This window comes from Pipistrellus hanaki (genome assembly GCF_964339955.1).
Source record: "Pipistrellus hanaki genome assembly, chromosome: 18".
Taxonomy (NCBI): Eukaryota; Metazoa; Chordata; class Mammalia; order Chiroptera; family Vespertilionidae; genus Pipistrellus; species Pipistrellus hanaki.
In genome coordinates this window covers 6914949-6933753 of record NC_140520.1, presented here as the reverse complement: position 1 = coordinate 6933753, position 18805 = coordinate 6914949, and the positions used below count along the sequence as shown (strand labels likewise).

Here is an 18805-nt window from a genome sequence, read left to right as displayed (position 1 = left end):
CATAACGGGTTGGGTTCTCTTGTTGCAGAGCTCAACCTCCCAAATGACAAGGGTGAATCGGTTTCGGTGCGTCCTAAGCTTTTCCTGGGAGTAATTTACACAGGAAGAGACTCTGTTTTAAGGTCTGTCAGTTTCAAATCATTTGCCACTAAAGTGATGACATGAAAAAGTGAATTTAGGCCAAAGACCTTCCTTCTATGTCTCCTTCATATGCAGACAAGGAGTAAACTTCAAACTGAAAAAGCAAGTCATTTAACCAGAGCATTATATCATTATTATTTAGGTCTATTATAATTGCTAATATCTATGCTGCCATGAAGACTCAATTAAAGGATGTAGATCAATTATGAAAATGTTAATCATATTAACATCTTTTCAGATTCCTGATTTAAAGATGTAGTCATGGCAAAATAGAATCAATTTCTTAATGCATCGATTTCTTGAGTCACCTTATCAAACAGCACATTTATCAAGTTGTGGAAATGAAGGTAATTTTTTATTTAATATGTTATAAGTATAAGCTACCAGCCATCTTCTTTAATCATGAAAACTAAATTCCTGAATTACACCCTTATAGAATTCAGAGCAATCTCTTAAATGAGAAAGCGGAAAGGGAATGGTACCATAGCCATTGGCAATCTAATTTTTAATGTCTTGTTGTTTTCAAATACGTGTTTTTCACACATTGATGTGTAATACTCATGACTGCTTATTTGTTATTGTCTAATAAGTATAAAATACTTAAGCAGTAATATGAAAATAAAATCTTTGCATTTTCCAAATTTAAAAGGATTTATCTTGGCATTAAAATAAAAGTGGAAAATGATATCATGTTCACCGGTAGACATTCAATGAGTTTTATAACAATAATAATTATGATAACATAATTATATAGTTTACCATGTAATTTGTATAATTATATAGGTAAACTACTTAAATATTGAACATCAATACTCTGGGACTTCACTTGTGAAAATAAGAAAATGAAAATTATACAAATTCCACTTCTGATTACTTTTCTGTAGCCTTACAGATGTTTAAGTGCAGTGAATAGATGATTTAATTTGAACATTTCTAAAATTTCTAATGTGGCATAATTAACATTACAATGGTCCTTGAATGTTACTTAAAACAAAATTTTGTAATCAGAATATCTGTCACCAACCGGTGGTCCATGAGTTATGAAAGGTTGGCAACCGCTATGCTAGAGCATCATGGGCAGGTGCAGAATAAGTATGAGGAAAAGGAGAACACACTGTTCCCATGTGAAGCCCTGAGCGCCAAAGGCGGCGGTAACCAGATGTCATCCCAGTCCACATGCTGTCTGAAAACTCCTCACTGAGACTTTGTATCATAAATGGGTGCTGGATTCACCTAGGTGCTGTTGTTCTAAGTGTTTACAGAAACACTTCCTCTTCTGAACGTGTTCTGTAGGACGTACATCACAGCTTCAAATGTGACTTTAAATGACCCGTTCACTGTTGTTTTGCTTATGTTACCCATTACTCTAGCATTTGCTGTTGGTATTTTCTGATGGTGGTTGTGATTGGCAGTTGCTATTGCTCAGAATGCTTTTAATTTTTGCTAGCCATCTGAAATACCAATTTTCCTGCTATGACATGTATGAAAACAAAACAAAATGAAAAAGCCCTTCTAACAATTTCCTGCTGCCGATCAGACTTAAACAAGATTCATTTTTCAAACACAAGCATAAGGAAAGCAGATGGAATATCTAAGATGGGCTAAATAAATACCAAGAACAGAAACGGGGGCTGATATAGCTCCAGAAAAAGGAAAATTAATAGGTAAAAAGAAGTTGAAGTTCAGATATACATAGAAGAAAAACAGCCCTTAGGGTCAGCCAGGTACCAACGTTCTGCTTTGTTTTACATCCAACAGAAAACCTGGTGCGCAGGAGGAGGAATGACAGAGGACACAGGCAGAGAGCAACGTACCTGAAGACCAATGGGACCAGGGGGTCCCGGGAAACCTCTTGCTCCTTCATCCCCTTTCTGTCCAAACATCCCCTGCTGGCCTCTGGGCCCTGGCTCCCCGTCACCTCCCTGGAGGAGAACAAGGAACATGATCACAAAATGGGAAGACCATCATGGGGTACAAGTCATCATGAAAGTATAAGCGCTTCTAGTTGAATCCAAGCTGGTTTGGACAGGAGTGAACGAGAAGCAAAGCAAGTGGATTAAACTTCCACGCTCTGCTGCCAATATCCCATTGTTTGTTTTGTTCAGATTCTTTGTTTCTGGGGTATGGCTGATTTTCATTTGCTTGCATGTGCCAAGTGAGATAAAAGCTTTGTAATAAGGGGGAAATAACGCTCAGCACATTGACTACAATGTACTTCCCAACTGGGTAGGGACTCTTGTGAGATGAAGGCTTTTGTTTATAAAGATCAGCTTGGTTAGCTGCTAGATCTTTTACATTTCAGTCCATAGTAAGCATGCAAACAATATCAAATAGTCCGGTTATGCAGCAGTTCATGAATTTAATCGGGGACTGTAAGGATTTAGTTGGCTGGGCAAGGGGGGACACTTACCGCAATTCCAGGGGCGCCGACGGGACCCTGAAGGCCTGGGGGGCCAGGAGGACCCTAGGGGGAGAGAAGAATCAGGAATTCTGACACTGAGGCCAGGAGGGTCTCAGAAGTATAGGGTGGGGAGTTCTCTACGCTGGGTGATAAAAAGAAGTCTTTTCAATGTGGCTCAGTCAACCATTTCTGAGTTTAGTCCTTGAGACCACAGGTGTGTAGCTGCAATCCATTCTACATCAGCAGGTATGAAAGCCACTCCTGTCTGTGATGCTGCAGATATTTAGAAGTGGGTTTCTGTGCTAACATAAATAGCGGTGAAGTTTCACGTCTGAAAGTTTTGAATGAGGGATGTATGAGTCAGAAGGAGCACATGGAAAGTTCACTAGGGGCTGTCATTCTAAGTGAACAGTAGGAGGTGAGGGCCCGCTACAGGGGGATGTAGTGGTATATGGAAGACTTTGCTCCATATGGAAACACGTGGAACTGAGCATTGTTTAGTCAGTATCCCAGCACTCCTTATTGTGAGCAATAGACTTGAGTAGGCTTATTAGTCTTACACGCATACATGTTTCCTGCTACCTTACTTTTTATATGTAAAAACTGATCAGGCCTTATAAACCATCCAGGCATGAGAGTGTCATGGGGTTAGACAGCTCCTCAGCACAGCCACTCCGAGCTGGGAAAAGTGCTTAAAGCAAAGTTCCAGGCAACCCGAAACCCTTCCAGGTGTGAACGAGGTCAACATTCTTTTCATCACAAGACTTCACTTGTTTCTAAACCTCATGAAAATCTGAGCTAATGATGGCAGGTGAATTGCTCGTTGGGGTTACTGCATAGATCTGAACATACTCTGAGGATGAGATTGGCTGTGGATTTGTCATCTATGGCCTTAAGTAAGTTGAGGTATGTTCCCTCTATTCCCACTTTGCTAAGACTTGGTATCATAAATGGGTGCTGGATTTTATCAAATGTCCTGTGTGCATCTACTGACATGACCATGTGGTTTTTATCCTTCATTGTTTGTGTGGTGTATCATGGGTATTGTTTTACGGGTATTTATTCTTGCATCCCCAGAATAAATCCCTCTTGGTCATGGCGAATGCTCTTTTTAACGTATGGCTGTATTTAGTTTGCTAATATTTTGTTGAGAAGTTAAGCATCTATGTTCATCAGGGATACTGGCCTATAATTTTCTTTTTGTCGTGTCTTTATTGGGCGTTGGAATTAGGATAACGCTGGCCTCGTAAAGTCTGCTAGGGAGTCTTCCCTCTTCTTGATTTTTTGGAATACTTTGAGAAGGACAGTGGAAAGGGACTTTATTAGAATTGACTGAATTCAAAGTAATATGGGATATAAACTGTAATTGAAAAATAAAATTTAAATACAAATAGAATAGATTGAATCCCAAATGTTATACTGCTAATAGGATTATCTTCCGATAGAGAGCACTGACGCTCTATCCGTGGTAATAGCAGAAGGAGTTAAGTGAATAATGCCCCCTTACCACAAAGCAGGAAACTCACATTTTCTCCTTTGTCACCCTTGCTGCCTTTTTGTCCGGGTTCACCGATTTCACCCTGTATCGGAAAATTCGAGGTAATGTTTATCTGGAGTATTCCATACCAATGCATCGTCATCATCACCATCATCATCTCCCTATTAAATCTGACATTTACGTAATTGCAGGCTAGCCCTTAATGTCCCTGTTTAAATTATAAAAGGCACGTTCCCTCTGCTTCTCACTTTCTGGAATTGACTACAACACAGACTAAAGTCAACTCAACCTGGAAGAATATTGTAACAGGATTTTTAATTTATAAAATGCACTTTTTCTGAGAAATTACCACGATTGTCTGATAACAGAAGTACATTGATTTATTTTAAAATGTATAATTACATAGTAATGAAAAAGTATTTTTTCTCCTACTTTCCAAAATGCTAAAACGTTGCACATTATCATAGCATTGTTTCACCAGTGTTGCTATAGTGCCTCACAATAACATTAGACAGTATATAAACTCGGACACATCACAGCTATACGTTCAGAATGAAGAGCTCAGGACCTTTTACGTTAGGAAGAGAGAGAGGTGCCAGATGACCAAACATGTCTGCAGCCCATTCCCAAGTCCTTACTCCGCAATACCCAAGACGCAAGGGGCTGGGTAATACACAAGTAATTGATTACGTTAATCTCACATTCATTCCAAAAGCATATGTATTTACACACAAACCAGCAATTTGGGCACCTGCTATTTTTTTTCTCATTCTCTTTGTTCTTGTATCTATTCCCTGTCCTTGTTTCTATCCCACGTATTTCATGGGAAGCTTACTAATCCCCAATCTTGGAAATAAAGCTTTGGAGCCCATGTGAGATGCATGAAACTTCAGGGGAGATACCTGCAGATTGGGAGTCTAACCTTAGGTTAACGCTAGGGCTACAAATCCATGAAAATGCCATTTGCTCACTGCCCACCTTGGCAATAGGTTTTGTGACCTTCCTTATATTTTTAGTAGATGTTTCATGCATATTCTACAAAGTGATGTAGAACTACAGTTTCACCTGATCCTAGTCATTGTCACAGGATACACGAACGAAGAAAGGGGACTTACCTTGTCTCCGTCTTCCCCAGGGGAGCCGGCGGGCCCAGCCGGCCCCGGGAGCCCCACCGGGCCTTGCACTCCGTCCCTGCCGGCGGGGCCTTGGGGCCCTTTCTCTCCCTGCAATTGAAAAGCCAACAGACCGTCACTTGGTTGTAAGGAACCTACACGTTAGCCAGTTGCTACCATTTTAAGGAGCAGCACTAGGGGTCACACTCCAGCTTCTGTATTTGCAAAGCGATTGCCTAAGGTTCTCAAGAAAAACCCATTTTGTCAAGGAGGACACAGAAAAAGCCATCCCTTCCTTCCCAGACCGGGATGCTCTCCTTGGTAACGAGAGAGAGAGAGAGAGAGAGAGAGAGAGAGAGAGAGAGAGAGAGCGCGAGCGGGCGATGGTCCGCAGGTATGACTGATTCGTCTGAGAATTTTTATTTCGAATACACATTTTCTAAACAAGTTTCGCATATCCGTAAATCGGATGCTTGATGTTTGCAAAACCTCGCTGAGCCTTTGTTTGGACTCTGAGGCCAGACACTGCTGTTAGGGCTAAAAATCCATGAAAACTCATTTGCTAGTGCTCTCCCCACCTTGGCAATAGCTTTGTGACCTTCCTTATATTTTTAATAAACTTTGCATGCATATTCTACAAAGTGATTTAGAATTACAGTTTCATCTGATCCCCACAAAATATTGTTGCCATCTTCCTTTCTGGACAAAGGGGCATGGCCTTGTTTTAATATTCCACATGTTTCTGAAAGCTAATAGTTTACAGAACACAATCATTTTAATTTGGAAACCTTTGAGTAATATCACAGACAGTTACATGAGAAAATGTTTGGACAATGAACTCGACGAGCTTAATCTAAAACTAAGTCTTCATAATTAAAAAAAAAAGTATTTTTAAAATTATAGGTTTAGACTAGATGACATATTTCAAGACTGACATGTATACAAAAGTATTAAACTCATTTTTGCGTATGATGTCTGATTTTCATCTACATTTACTGAATGAGTTTGTGTTTTCATCTTGGAGGATGAGAGAAAGCTTTTATTTTTTAGAATATTAGTATGGTTCTGTCAAAAGCAGAAAACAAAAAAAGGGAAGAGATCTTGACACAGCAACAAACCTAGTGAACAAAATATAGCTTATGATCACAAGCATAAAAATTTAAAGATCCAATAAATGTAAGATTAAGTAGCTGGCTAGATGTTTCCCATCTCATTCACTGTAGACCCCAACTCAAATCGCATGAGAAGAGCCACCACTTTCTATTAGTTTCACTTGCATGAAAATGACTGGAAATAAAGTCGTATTGCCCCAGCTGGTGTGGCTCAGTGGATAGAGCGTCAGCCTCCGGACTTAAGGGTTCCAGGTTCGGTTCTGGTCAAGGGCATATGCCCGGGTTGTGGGCTCGATCACCAATGGGGATGTGCAGGAGACAGCCAATCAATGATTCTCATCATGGATTTTTTTTCTTCTCTCTCCCTTTCTCTTTTAAATAAATAAAAATATATATTTTTAAAAATAAAAAGTTGTATGACAAGAAGAGAAAAAAGTGCACACTGTTCTAAAATATAGCGGCAAGATATAGTTTTAATCAAAACCCCAGTTTTATTTTTTTTCTTAAAGGAGCCAAATCAGAAGCCTTTTACATTAATAATATCCAATTCCCTCACAGAATCAGGGTTTCACAAAGTGTGGAAAAATATCAGCTCATTTCATTGAATTTGAAATATTCTCTCTTATAAAAATAAAGAAGTGTGTTTCTATGCAGGGCACATAGGCAGTGAGAATGCAGTGGCGTGTGAAGAGCTAATATCCTTGAATAAAAAGTAATAACTTTTGCACGGCGGCAGGGTAATATGTTTTCCTCCTTGAAATTACTTACAGGAGCACCTTTCTCTCCGGCTGGCCCAGGGGGGCCCTGGGGCCCTGGACGCCCTGGCAATCCGATGGGGCCCGCGGTGCCCGCCGACCCCCGCTCCCCGGGGGAGCCCTGGACACGGGAGAAAAGACACGGGTTACTAGTGACGGGACAGGGGATGCAGGCTGAGGATCCAGGAAGCTGGCGGTGGGGTCTGACAGTCCACAGGGCAAAGGTCATTTTTAGACAGTTAACAAAATCCCCAGCAAGAACAGCTGTGCTCACCAGTTCAAAGATCATGTCTAGTCCAATACTAGAGTTAGGAAATATTGATAAGATAACATAATTTCAAAGGCATATGTACTTAATTTTTTGAAGATGTTATCTATTTTTTCATTTAAATGTAAAATTATTAATCAATTAGAGATATGCGTTAGTCTTTTTATCAAGTCTGTGAACATAATGGCTTTAAAAAGTATAGGACCTATCTAAATGTCCTCATGTGTAGTCAATAGAAATTTCCCAGATTTGCAGGAGAAAAAAAAAACCTCCAGTTGAATGTGTATTTTCCTGAAATGATGTGGTATAAAAATTAAGACAAATATATATTTTCTTAATTGGATACCTGCTGACCGGCAAGTACATGAAAATAACTCATGGCTTTTACTTAAGAATGCTTTTTTGCCAAAACCAGTTTGGCTCAGTGAATAGAGCATCAGCCTGTGGACTGAAGTCCCAGGTTCGATTCCGATCAAGGGCATTTACCTTGGTTGAGGGCACATCCCCAGAAGGGGGTGTGCAGGAGGCAGCTGATAAATGTTTCTCATCAATGTTTCTCTCTCTCTCTCTCTCTCTCTCTCACTTCCTCTCTATAAATAATCAATAAAATATATTTTTTTAAAGAAAGAAAATAATGCTTTTTAGTTTTATAATGAAGTATGTTTAATATTTAAAATCAATCAAATATTTTCATGTACATGAGAGAAAGAATGCTGATTTGAATCAATGACAATGCCCATAGTTGGTAGATATTATGTAATATTTTTACAGTACAAAGCTGAACTAGTTTAATGACTCCCTTGGAGAATTAATAATATTAAACTTCAGACTGCCATCTTGCCTTTGAAAACTGCATTAAAATTAACAATGAAAACTTATTACTTTTCTGTAGTTAAAACACTGCTCATGATAATGCCACAGCTCATTAATTTCAAAACAACAGATGAAAACTTTTTCCATATGTATTTGCTCCCAAAAGTACAGCTGCAATTTCCTTTTCTGTCAGTTATTTCAAACATTTGGTACGTCTAGCTATTTTTAATATCAGCATGCTCTTCAATGATTTCATTATATACATCTATAGATGAAAAGGGAAAATCTCTAATGATACGTGGCGATTAAGCAAATCACATTAAAAACTTGCAAGTCTCATTAGAATATCCCCAGGCTGACTTTGAACAGAATAAACCTATCAATCTTCTAGTTGCAGCTGAATCACTAAAGAGGTCCGATTTTTTTGTTTAAAAATGGAATTTAAACCCAATAATAAAAAGAGAACCCATTTACACATTTCAAAAATGTGCCTGGGAATACAAGATGTATGACGGTGGGTATTAGCCCTTGAACAAACACATTCAATGCATTTTCCCCCATAAAGCGTAGACATTTATAGTGGTGGGAATTACTGTGTTTCTCCATTACTGGCTATAGTAAAAATGGAGGGCTTGATAATTGTCAGGTAAATAACTGCATCTGAAACGAACATGTTTGGGTTTAAACGTAGCTTAAATTCTACCTTCACAAGGGTAGAATTTTTGCGGATTTTCTCCTCACCGATCTCCAGCAATTCTAGTCATTGCTGGCACACAGTAGGCCCTCAGCAGTGTGTCCACTGTGTGTATGGCCTTTTCCTTCCCAGCCCTGGAACCACTAGCCTCCTCCCATCGTGAGCAAACCATTCTCTTCTCTCCGACTCCCTCTTCTTGCAGATTACAAAGAGTTTAGACCAGTGAAGCCAAACATTCTGATAACACGTCATGCAATGCCACCAGTTAGAGCACGAATTCTGAATGATGAACTCCAAATCCTGTACTACCTCAGCCTCTGCCATCGAGCCGCACTGCCATCCCCACCCTTCGCTCCTTCCTGCTTGGATGTAACAATATCCCGAGATCTACCTGGTCCCCTAGAGAAAACCTGCTTTAGCTTTGAAACTACCATGGCCCGATTCCTCCGCAGGTGTAACCCTTCTAAGAACTCCGGCTTCCTTGTTTGAGGAGTAAGTGGAGGCATTGAAAATAAGGTCCTCTGGAAGAGATGCAGGGGAGAAAATAGAACGAATAGGAACTGGATAGGAAGATTTATAAACTCAGGAAAAGTGCAGAAGAGATATTAGCGCGCAGTGAGGAGATGCAAGGCTGCAGGGTCAGGGAGGGTCCTGAAACAGGAGCCCGGGGAGGGGAAGGGGAAGAGGATGGACTGCGTGATTGTGTAGCTCGCCATCCAGCCCCCGCAGCTCTGCCCCTCATCCCCTTCCCTCACATGGCCTCCCGCTTCTCCCAGGAACAAAGCAAAACAAACGTGGTTGTAAAACTCCAGGGCTTGTATGAAACACACTACTACATCTCTTTGAATCACCTCGTTTTCTGAGAAATGATGTTGGTAATAAGGGGGATGCCATATCAGGGAAAAAAAAATGAAAAAGAGGTTATTTAGGGAATACATTTTCCTTGATGGTGCTTTATGATAACACAGGTGGCAGAAGCTATCTGAGAATTCGCTCGCACAACCTATTTGCACATACTGTGCGTTTGCATAAACATAAAGCACGGCCCGTTTGCGCTCAGCAGGGGGGCGGGGAGGCTGCCTGCCCTCCTCGCTGGCAGTCCAGCCCCGATGCTTTCTGCTGGGCACACAGGCAGATGGCTATTTAGCAGGCGAACCTGAGGCAGAAAGCACACCAGTGCCTGGATGGGCATCTATTGCCAGCTCTCAGGTGCAACATGGTGCTTCCAGGAAGCATGCGGAGCTGCCAGACTTCAGAGGCCCGAAGTCACAGCGTCCTGTGGGGATAATTTTGTTTGTCATCAGTGAGAGTATTAATAAAATGTCTCTCACCTGGTCAGCGTGGCTCAGGGGCTGAGCACTATGGACCTATGAACCAGGAGGTCAAGGTGCCATTCCCGGTCGGGGCCCACACCTGGATTGTGGGCTCCATACCCAGTGCGGGGTGTGCAGGAGGCAGCCAGTCTATGATTCTCTTTCTTTACTGATGTTTTTCTCTCTCTCTCTCCTTCTCCCTTCCTCTCTGAAATCAACACAATATTTTTTAAAGAAAATGTTTCTCCATACACATTAACTTCCAGCCGCCAACCTTCAAGAACATGACACCCCAGTTCTGTGCTCAGACGAGCTACACGGCGGTAAGCACTTCCAGACTCTGCTTAGACTGAAACCTAGCTTTTCTTTCATCAAATGATCTTTTATTTATGGCTCCAATGCCAACATCATTCCTTTAGGCAAAAATCATTTTTCTCACCTTGCCTTCTTTGGTCTGTCTTTTAATATATCACTTATTTATTATTTGTTATTTTACCTATTTCCTACCTGGCTTCCTCTGAAAGCCATAGCTCTTTGTAGGAAATGCCCATTTAGTGGATCTTGTCCAGAATTTTAAAATACTTGACTGCGATAAAATGTAATAGGTAATATGAAAGTATATTACATGTACCGTTTCATATAGTGAGCTGTACTCAAAAAGTCATAAAGCAAAGAGTTATCTCTCTAGTGTGTCTGTTTTGACTGATTTCTGTAAGCTGAAGCACAAAGATTCTAATTTTCATAATTTATGAAAATACAGTAGTATATACCTGGTAACTGATTGCGAAATTACAAATGTTCTCAAGCTAGGATTCACAAGAGATTTTTCTGGGGGTATTCATATCGAGGGCCCCGCCTACAGCGATCTCCTGTCCTCAAACAGAACCCGTGGTTGATGCAAACCTAGGCATCACTGTCCCCCTGCACATGCCCCAGGGGCCTCCCAGCTAGACCAGGCCGAGGCCAGGAAACCCCCCCGTCACAGCGATGGGACACAGCCCGCTCTGGGTTTCTGACTGAATGGATTATAAGGAATGAGAATGGGTGTCCAAGGATTCAACCTGCCCATTTGCTTAAGTAGTTTAATCTCTGATTCATTTAAATTAAGTAACTTATAAAGAGCACAGTGAGCTGGAATATGAGCTCCTCTAACTCTCTTCCTTTTGACAGCTGCTCCCAGGAGTCGGGAAGAATCAAGAGGACTTGGACAAATGAGACTGAGAGGAGAGAACTGAAGTAGATGTCTCCAGTGAGAGAGGCACAGCGGAAAGGAGTCTATGCAACGTGCTAGGGTGCATCTTTGTCCTCAAAGGACTATAAGCTCAGGCTCCTCATTTACCTTCTCTAAGCCTCAGGTCTCTCCCCTTTAAAAAGGGAAAAAGAGTATCTACCTGGCAGGTTATAAAGACCATGAAGATAGTGACTGTAAAGTTCATAGCATTAATAATTGAAAGAATAAACACTTGCAATATCATTTCATTTTCTATGTCATTTACCCTTCACGTTCTTTATTCACATTCTTTCCCCCAAGAATTCAATTTAGTACCTTTTTCCTTCATATGAATAAGAGCAAAATTTTCATCCCTCTCTAACCCTAGGTGTCTCAATCCTGCACGTCCCGTTACTTAGTCAATACCCCGAAGGTAACGTTAATAAAACAGACTGTGGTGATTGGGATCAAATTGTGATGATAACTTATTGATCACGTAAGGATTTTGGATTCTGCAGGCAGCATAGGACCGATATATATATATATATATATATATATATATATATATATATATATATATCCACACACACACGCACACACACACAAAGGAAGGGCATAGTTAAGGGTGTGTTTTCACCTAGAAACAATGGGAACCACTGGCTGAGAGGGTAAGAAAATGAAGACAAGGAAATGTTGCTTAAACACAAATAAGCAAGGAAACAAAGGAAAGAGATTGACAAAGGCAGTGGTCGTAGAAATTACGAAAAGGGGGAAACTAAGGAAACATTTTGAATGTGGAACTGGAGTGACTTCCACATGTGTAAGGAAGTTGAGAGACAATTTGAGGCAACTGCTAGCTTCTGAGATTAGTGAAATAAAAGAAGCAAGAAGATGGTAGTTTGGCTGTTCTTGTTAACCTTTCAGGATACAGGTTAAGAACCAAGGTGAATTGATGGAAAGTCATATTAGATTGCTTTCCTAGGGGTTGACCAGGTCTCTCAAAAAAGAAATCTGATATTTACTTGTTTACCAATTATTTGATGTACTTGCATTAACTAAATAAAGCTATCAGGAGAACATACACATGGATATACACTTTCCGTGCTTCTGCGATGTCTAAATAAGCATTGTAACATTCAAGTCTCATCGAGTACTCAGCATCAGACAAATTACAACTTTGGAGGCAAGACAGAGCCTTTCCCTCCCTACAGCATGGAGGGGCAGTACTGTCGGTCCTCTGAACTCTCTGTTTCTGCACTCATTAGTGCAAGCAATTAGCAGCAGCCCAGCGCTGGCTGGCTTGATTGACACGTGCTTATTTCCTCTCCACACGCTGTGGGATCTCAGCGGGAGAATAATGAAAGGAGAGCCGTAATTTGCAGCCACGGCTGGCACGGTTGTTTATCATAATCATACTTACCACTGGACCTGGTGGGCCCTGGGGACCCTCTCCTCCTTTCAGGCCAGGTGTACCCTGGGAAAAGCGGGGGAAAAACCAAGACAATGAGTCGATGTGAACAGAATATAAATCCGAGGACACGCATGATGGGTAAAATGAGGGTGTTGGGAAGTGTTTTTAGACACACACACACACACACACACACACACACACATGTATTACTCTATAGATGATCATCCATGCATATGCTTACATGTTTCCCTTTCATTAGTCATGATCTTTATTTAGTTAAAACAAAGCAAATGTTCCTAACAAGCAATGCCATGCATGGTGATGGTACCTGAGCTCCAGGGAGACCTCGTTCGCCTGGGAAACCACGGAGACCTGCCGGGCCGTCTTTCCCCGAGACGCCTTGAGGACCTGGGTCGCCCTAAGGGATATAACGTACATCCGTCATAGGGGGTGGTTTCTACCCATGTGTCCACACACCAAACTGTAGCTCCCCTAACCTATGACTCTCATTTCACGGTGGGAAAACGATGGGAAAGGCCACATACATTAAAATAAAGTAACCTGACTTATAGATATTTCATATGTACATAAATGGATGGTTCTATAGTCCATGGAGCAAACTTCTTATGTCATTGTTCGGTCATGCCTTGAAGTTCAGCAAAGTGAACATTTCAGTGACATTTCTTCCTGACATTCATTGGAATACTCCACCACCGTGTAGTTAGTGCAACCATGGACCAGGGCTACGGAGCTAGAGTGACAGCAGATGGATGCTGTTGGCCAAGAAGAGCATCCATCTGAGTGTTCGTACCTTTGCGCCTTCTTTTCCCGCCGCACCAGGAAGGCCTTGCTCACCGGGCGGCCCCGGAGGGCCAGGATGCCCACGTTCGCCCAGGGGACCGGTCTCGCCAGTGGGCCCCTCAATGGAAAGGCAAGAACTCGTTAGATCGCTCTCTCAGTTTTTGCAAAGATGACACAAACCCCACATAGTGCATCGCTCTCATTCATTTGCAGGACGTTTATTGTTCTCAGAGACTTTCAGGACGCCCTATAGAACACTTCCCACCAAGTGCTGGTGGTGCCGTCAGACGTGTACTCCTAGGATCAGAATGTCCAAGGGAAATCTATTCAACATGGAAAGAGCTGCCCTAGCCAGTTTGGCTCAGTGGATAGAGTGTTGGCCTGCGGACTGAAGGGTCCCAGGTTCCATTCCAGTCAAGGGCACATGCCCAGGTTGCAGGCTTGATCCCCAGTGGGGGGCATGCAGGAGGCAGCCAATCAATGATTCTCTCTCATCATTGATGTTTCTATCTCTTTTTCCTCCCTTCCTCTCTGAAATCAATAAAAATAAAAATTTTAAAAAATGGAAAAGAGCTGCTCTCTTTGTTCAATACCAGAAACCCTCATTGTGAGGTCAGCCCGACTGCTGTAAAAAATTAGGTTCCTAACTCTAGTCTGCCCCCTTCTCTTTTTGTCTCAGGATTCAAAGAGGAGTGAAAGAGGAAAAAGCCATTGGTACCACATGGTCCTCCTTGGAATTTCCCTGAGCGGAGCCCGCCCTGTGGTTAACCTACACTCATCTGACCGAGGCTGGCGAGTGGCGGGAACCCTCAGGCCATGGGCTTGGGCTGGCCGTTCCTCTGCCCGAAGGCTGTAACAAAAACCCGCTGCCTGCACTGCTGCAAATGCCACCATGAAAAATGCCAGGCCATTCCCGTGTCCCCAGCGCAGCCGCTCTGCGTGAGAGTTTAATGAGCTCGTAGGTGGACCCAGAGGACGGAGACCAGCGCTCTGTCTCTGCGGAGAACAAGGCGCCGGGAAGGCACGAGAGACGAAAGATGCACAAACGCAAAGTGCGCAGATGCTGTGCCTGGGGAGGAGAGTCTGACTGCAGATGCTAACGCAACCTGAAGATGCAACTGGTTCTTACATTTTAGCTTCGGATAAAGAACCAGATGCCCCAAGTTTGAGTGTACATTTTTAGGTTTAAATTCTTTTAATTACATAGGGTGTCCCCCCCACAAAAAAATGTATACACATACTTTGAATAATTATGAAGGCAGCGTTGTTGTTGTTTTTTCTGTGTGTGTGTGTTTTTAATAGATTTTATTTTAAAAAATCGAGCTATCAGCTGTGAAAGTGCATATACATTTTGGGGACACCCTGCATATTGCTGCAAGTCCCCAACTTACCATCCATATGCAATCATTTCCCCCAAAGGAAATTTTCCTTCCATTTTTTATCAGAATTTAACAGTCAGGAACGGAAAATGGATCCTAATTTAATGGCCATCCCCACTGGGACACAAATGAGCAGCGATTCGCACAGCTGTGCCAAGAAAAAAAGGGGCTGGCCAGGACTGCCATCAATACTGCTCCTTTTAAATCACACCCTTTGTCTTAACATGGAAATGTGATTACATCTGAAAAAGGCCCCTGGTTTTTCTTTCTCGAAAGGACCAATAAAAATAATCCAATGAAGATGCACACTCAATACATCACCTGCTAAGATCATTGTTATGAAGACAGAAATCTTAAGGAAAATACAATATATTACAAATGTTACATTTTTAGAATAAAATTGAGTCAAAGCATTATATTTCTAATCCACTTCTAAATGTGATTTATACTCAGAGGATTCAAGTCATTTTGTAACTTACTGTAAATTCCGGAAAAAGGGGATGGCTGACCTCGTTAACAAGGGATTGTGGGTTTTTAGCAGATGCTGCCATGGATGGACTTACACTACACTGCGAATTTTCTGACTTATTTTTATTACTTTTCCTTCTATTTTACTCATCCGGTTTAGTTAGAAATCACTTTAGCTAAGCATTAATTGTGGAAGTTCATTTGATGTAAGATGCATATATTACAACGCTATCTGAAATACAAAAATACCTCATTTTCAATCCTAAGAAGCTGGGCAGAGGTGAAAACAGAAACAGGCAAGTAAGATGGGTTAGGGAACAAAGTATTGGGATATACCTGTGGTCCAACAACGCCCCCGGGCCCAGGAGGGCCGGTCTTGCCTTGAAATCCCTAGAGAGAGAAAGCACAATCCATTAAAGCTCTACAGGGTCCGACGCATGAATTGAAATTCCCGGGATGATAGAATACTGCTCATGAAAAGAAAGTCACTGTTGGCTACAATATTTAGCGTGTCATCACTATCCTGCTCTCTAAAATTCATGTGCATTATTCCACATGACAGTCCAATGGTGACCTTCACTAAGCTCAGAAGACAGAGAAAGACCCTGGAGTGGAAACATGGCCTCAGCCCACGGTTCAGGTCCAAAGAGATCACTGTCACCCAGCACTGCTTATGGGCAGAATCAATGACTGACGATTGTTAGACGTTCTCCCAAACAGGCCCGATTCTGAACGCAGACATATAGCTATAGTCTGTGATGTCAAAGCGCTTCTCCTTCCTGCATCCCAACAATCGTGTAAAATAAACAGTGTAAAATTATATTTATAGAAAGAATACTTGAGCCCCGCTACTGTGGCACAGTGGTTGACCATCGACCTATGAACCAGGAAGTCTCTGTTCCATTCCCAGTTAGGACACATGCCTGGGTTGCAGGCTTGATTCCCAGTAGGGGGCATGCAGGAGGCAGCTGATCAATGATTCTCTCGTATCATTGATGTTTCTCTCTCTCTCCCTCTCCCTTCCTCTCTGAAATCAATAAAAAATATTTTAAAAAGGTATACTGTAAAACAAGAATACTTGACATGATTAGTAAACATCTTAGCATTTGATCAGTGTTCTTTATTAAAAGCCCAAAGAATATATTTACAAATGTATCTTGCATAGGATGAGTCATTAAGGTAAAATCTGGTACATGTCAGCTGCATGTACTGGCGAAATCATGCCTTTGGGCTACATTCTGATATCTGTATTTCTTCAGACTCATGGGTTATTCATTCTGCATGTCTGTATTGTGGTTGGCACATTTCTTTCTCGTGTGAGTGAACTTAATGTTTAACAGTTGGAGAAATAAGATTCAAAATACTGAGAGAAAGACCTTCCGAAGAACTGAATTAAAGCATCTGGTATTTGCCAAGTTTTACTCACAAGAACATCACATGGAGATAATAAGGCCAGAAAGTGCCCAGCTGGTGCGGCTTAGTAGCTGAGTGTGTACCTATCAACCAGGAGGTTAGGGTACATGCCGGGTTGAGGGCTTGATCCCCAGTAGGGGGCATGCAGGAGGCAGCCGGTCAATGATTCCCTCTCATCATTGATGTTCCTCTCTCTCTCCTTCTCCCTTCCTCTCTGATAATTAAAAAATAAGGTCAGAAAGCAAAGGGCAGCCACAGGTGGCCCCTCCCTCCCCATTTCTATCACAACCTTCCAGGCCTGTAAGAACGTAACTTATTCTGAGCATCTCTAAGTATGTCCCATGCCTTTAGCGCCAACGCCTGGTGCCCCTCTGAATGATAGTGGTGTTCACATGGTCCTATCTTCAGTAGCCCTGCTCAGCTCCTGCAACCTCACCCTCTGGCTTCCTTCCTGGAGTCAATCAGTCTCACTTTTGCTCTTCCTGTTTGGCTGCTGCCTTCTATTTTTCCCAGTGATAACTGTCTTTCCCAAAGAACCCACCTTCTCACGATGTGCCCAAATAGGACCCCTTTATTTTGTCATTTTTTGCCACCAACTATGATTCAGGCTTCGTTGGCTCCGGGACTCGCTTGTTTGTCTTTCTGGTGGTCAGGCACCTACAGAGCTCTCTTTGTAACAGCTGGGTTCAACTGAATCTTATTTTTTCTATCAGCTTTTATCATCCTACTTTCCCATCCGCGCATAGTAACTGGGAGTAGGAGGGTGTGGGTGGTCTTAGCCTTGGTCTCTAAAGACCCATCTTTGCTCTCGGCGATCTCCCCCGATTCCTCCATGGCCGCCCTCCCAAATCTCAGCCTTCTCTTGAACTCTTGGCTGACGCTACCATTGAATTGATGACTAAACCAAGATCAGCAAAATCTTTAACAATTTCACTGTCCTCGTTGTCTATATTAGGATCAATACAGGACTTGGCACTGTATTTCTGAAAGAGACTTAGGTTGTTTCAGTATAATAGAAACTATTTCTAATAATTCCCAGTGGTCTTAAAAAGATTTGGATGGTAAAATGTCAGATTGAACTGGCAATTCAAGGATTTCTGACTGATGACAAAATTCCAATATTAAAAAAAATCCATTTTGCTAAAATAAGGTGACACATATATAGCAATATACAGCTACTCTAAATTCTTGTATAAGGTAATCTTTTCAATCCGTCAGAGTGTGTGTACACACACACACACACACACACACACACACAAAAAGAAAGGTTCCTGGCAATCGGATTATTCACTATTTCTCTTAAAAGTGGATTTGGCCCAGCCAGCATGGCTCAATGATTGAGTGTCGACCTTTGAACCAGGAGGTCATGGTTCCATTCCTGGTGAGGGCACAAGCCCAGGTTGCAGGCTGGATCCCCAGTGTGGGGCATGCAGGAGACAGCTGATTGATAATTCTCTCTCATTGATATTTTTCCCTCTCTCGCTCTTTCTCTCTGATATCAATAAAAAAAAATATTTTTTAAAGTGGATTTGAAATCTGAAGTACAATTTTCCAGAAATAATGCTAGCTTTTTTCTACGAGAAGCTACTCAATGAGAACACCTATTAGTTAATATGTTATTTTTCCTCTTTGTTTAAATTTAAATATATAATATGGTTACTCTGGAGAAAAGCGGAATCTCTTATTAAATTGAAGACTAAAGGGATTTTATAATTAAAATTCTCTAGGTATCTCTCCCTTAACAGACATTTTGGGAATATTACAGAATTATTCCCACAAAGCTCTACCAGGACTTGGTTAAAAATGATTGACGGCAATATTTAAATGAGAATGCATTTGCAAATTTGAATGTAGATTTTTCTTTAGAGGGGGTATATTTTATGCTCCTCATGTAGCTATCTTTCCTGGGAGAAAACTCAACCAATTTTACTCTTTGGTCTCACTAAATCATTCTGAAATGTATTTTTGAAATACAAGACTTTGAAGTTTATAATCTGACCAAAGCGGAAAAGTTCT

General features: G+C 41.6%; 1 protein-coding gene across 1 annotated transcript in view; it reads right to left on the bottom strand.

Moving 5' to 3' along the window:
* COL11A1 (collagen type XI alpha 1 chain) overlaps positions 1–18805 on the bottom strand; it is a 146510-nt gene that overhangs the window by 29293 nt on the left and 98412 nt on the right. The window contains exons 38-46 of the mRNA XM_084866080.1: positions 15713–15766; positions 13540–13647; positions 13057–13146; positions 12738–12791; positions 7033–7140; positions 5156–5263; positions 4069–4122; positions 2552–2605; positions 1956–2063 (exon numbers count right to left, since the gene is read on the bottom strand). Coding sequence (XP_084722206.1) covers positions 1956–2063; positions 2552–2605; positions 4069–4122; positions 5156–5263; positions 7033–7140; positions 12738–12791; positions 13057–13146; positions 13540–13647; positions 15713–15766 — 738 coding nt within the window. The remainder of the gene's footprint in view (positions 1–1955; positions 2064–2551; positions 2606–4068; positions 4123–5155; positions 5264–7032; positions 7141–12737; positions 12792–13056; positions 13147–13539; positions 13648–15712; positions 15767–18805) is intronic.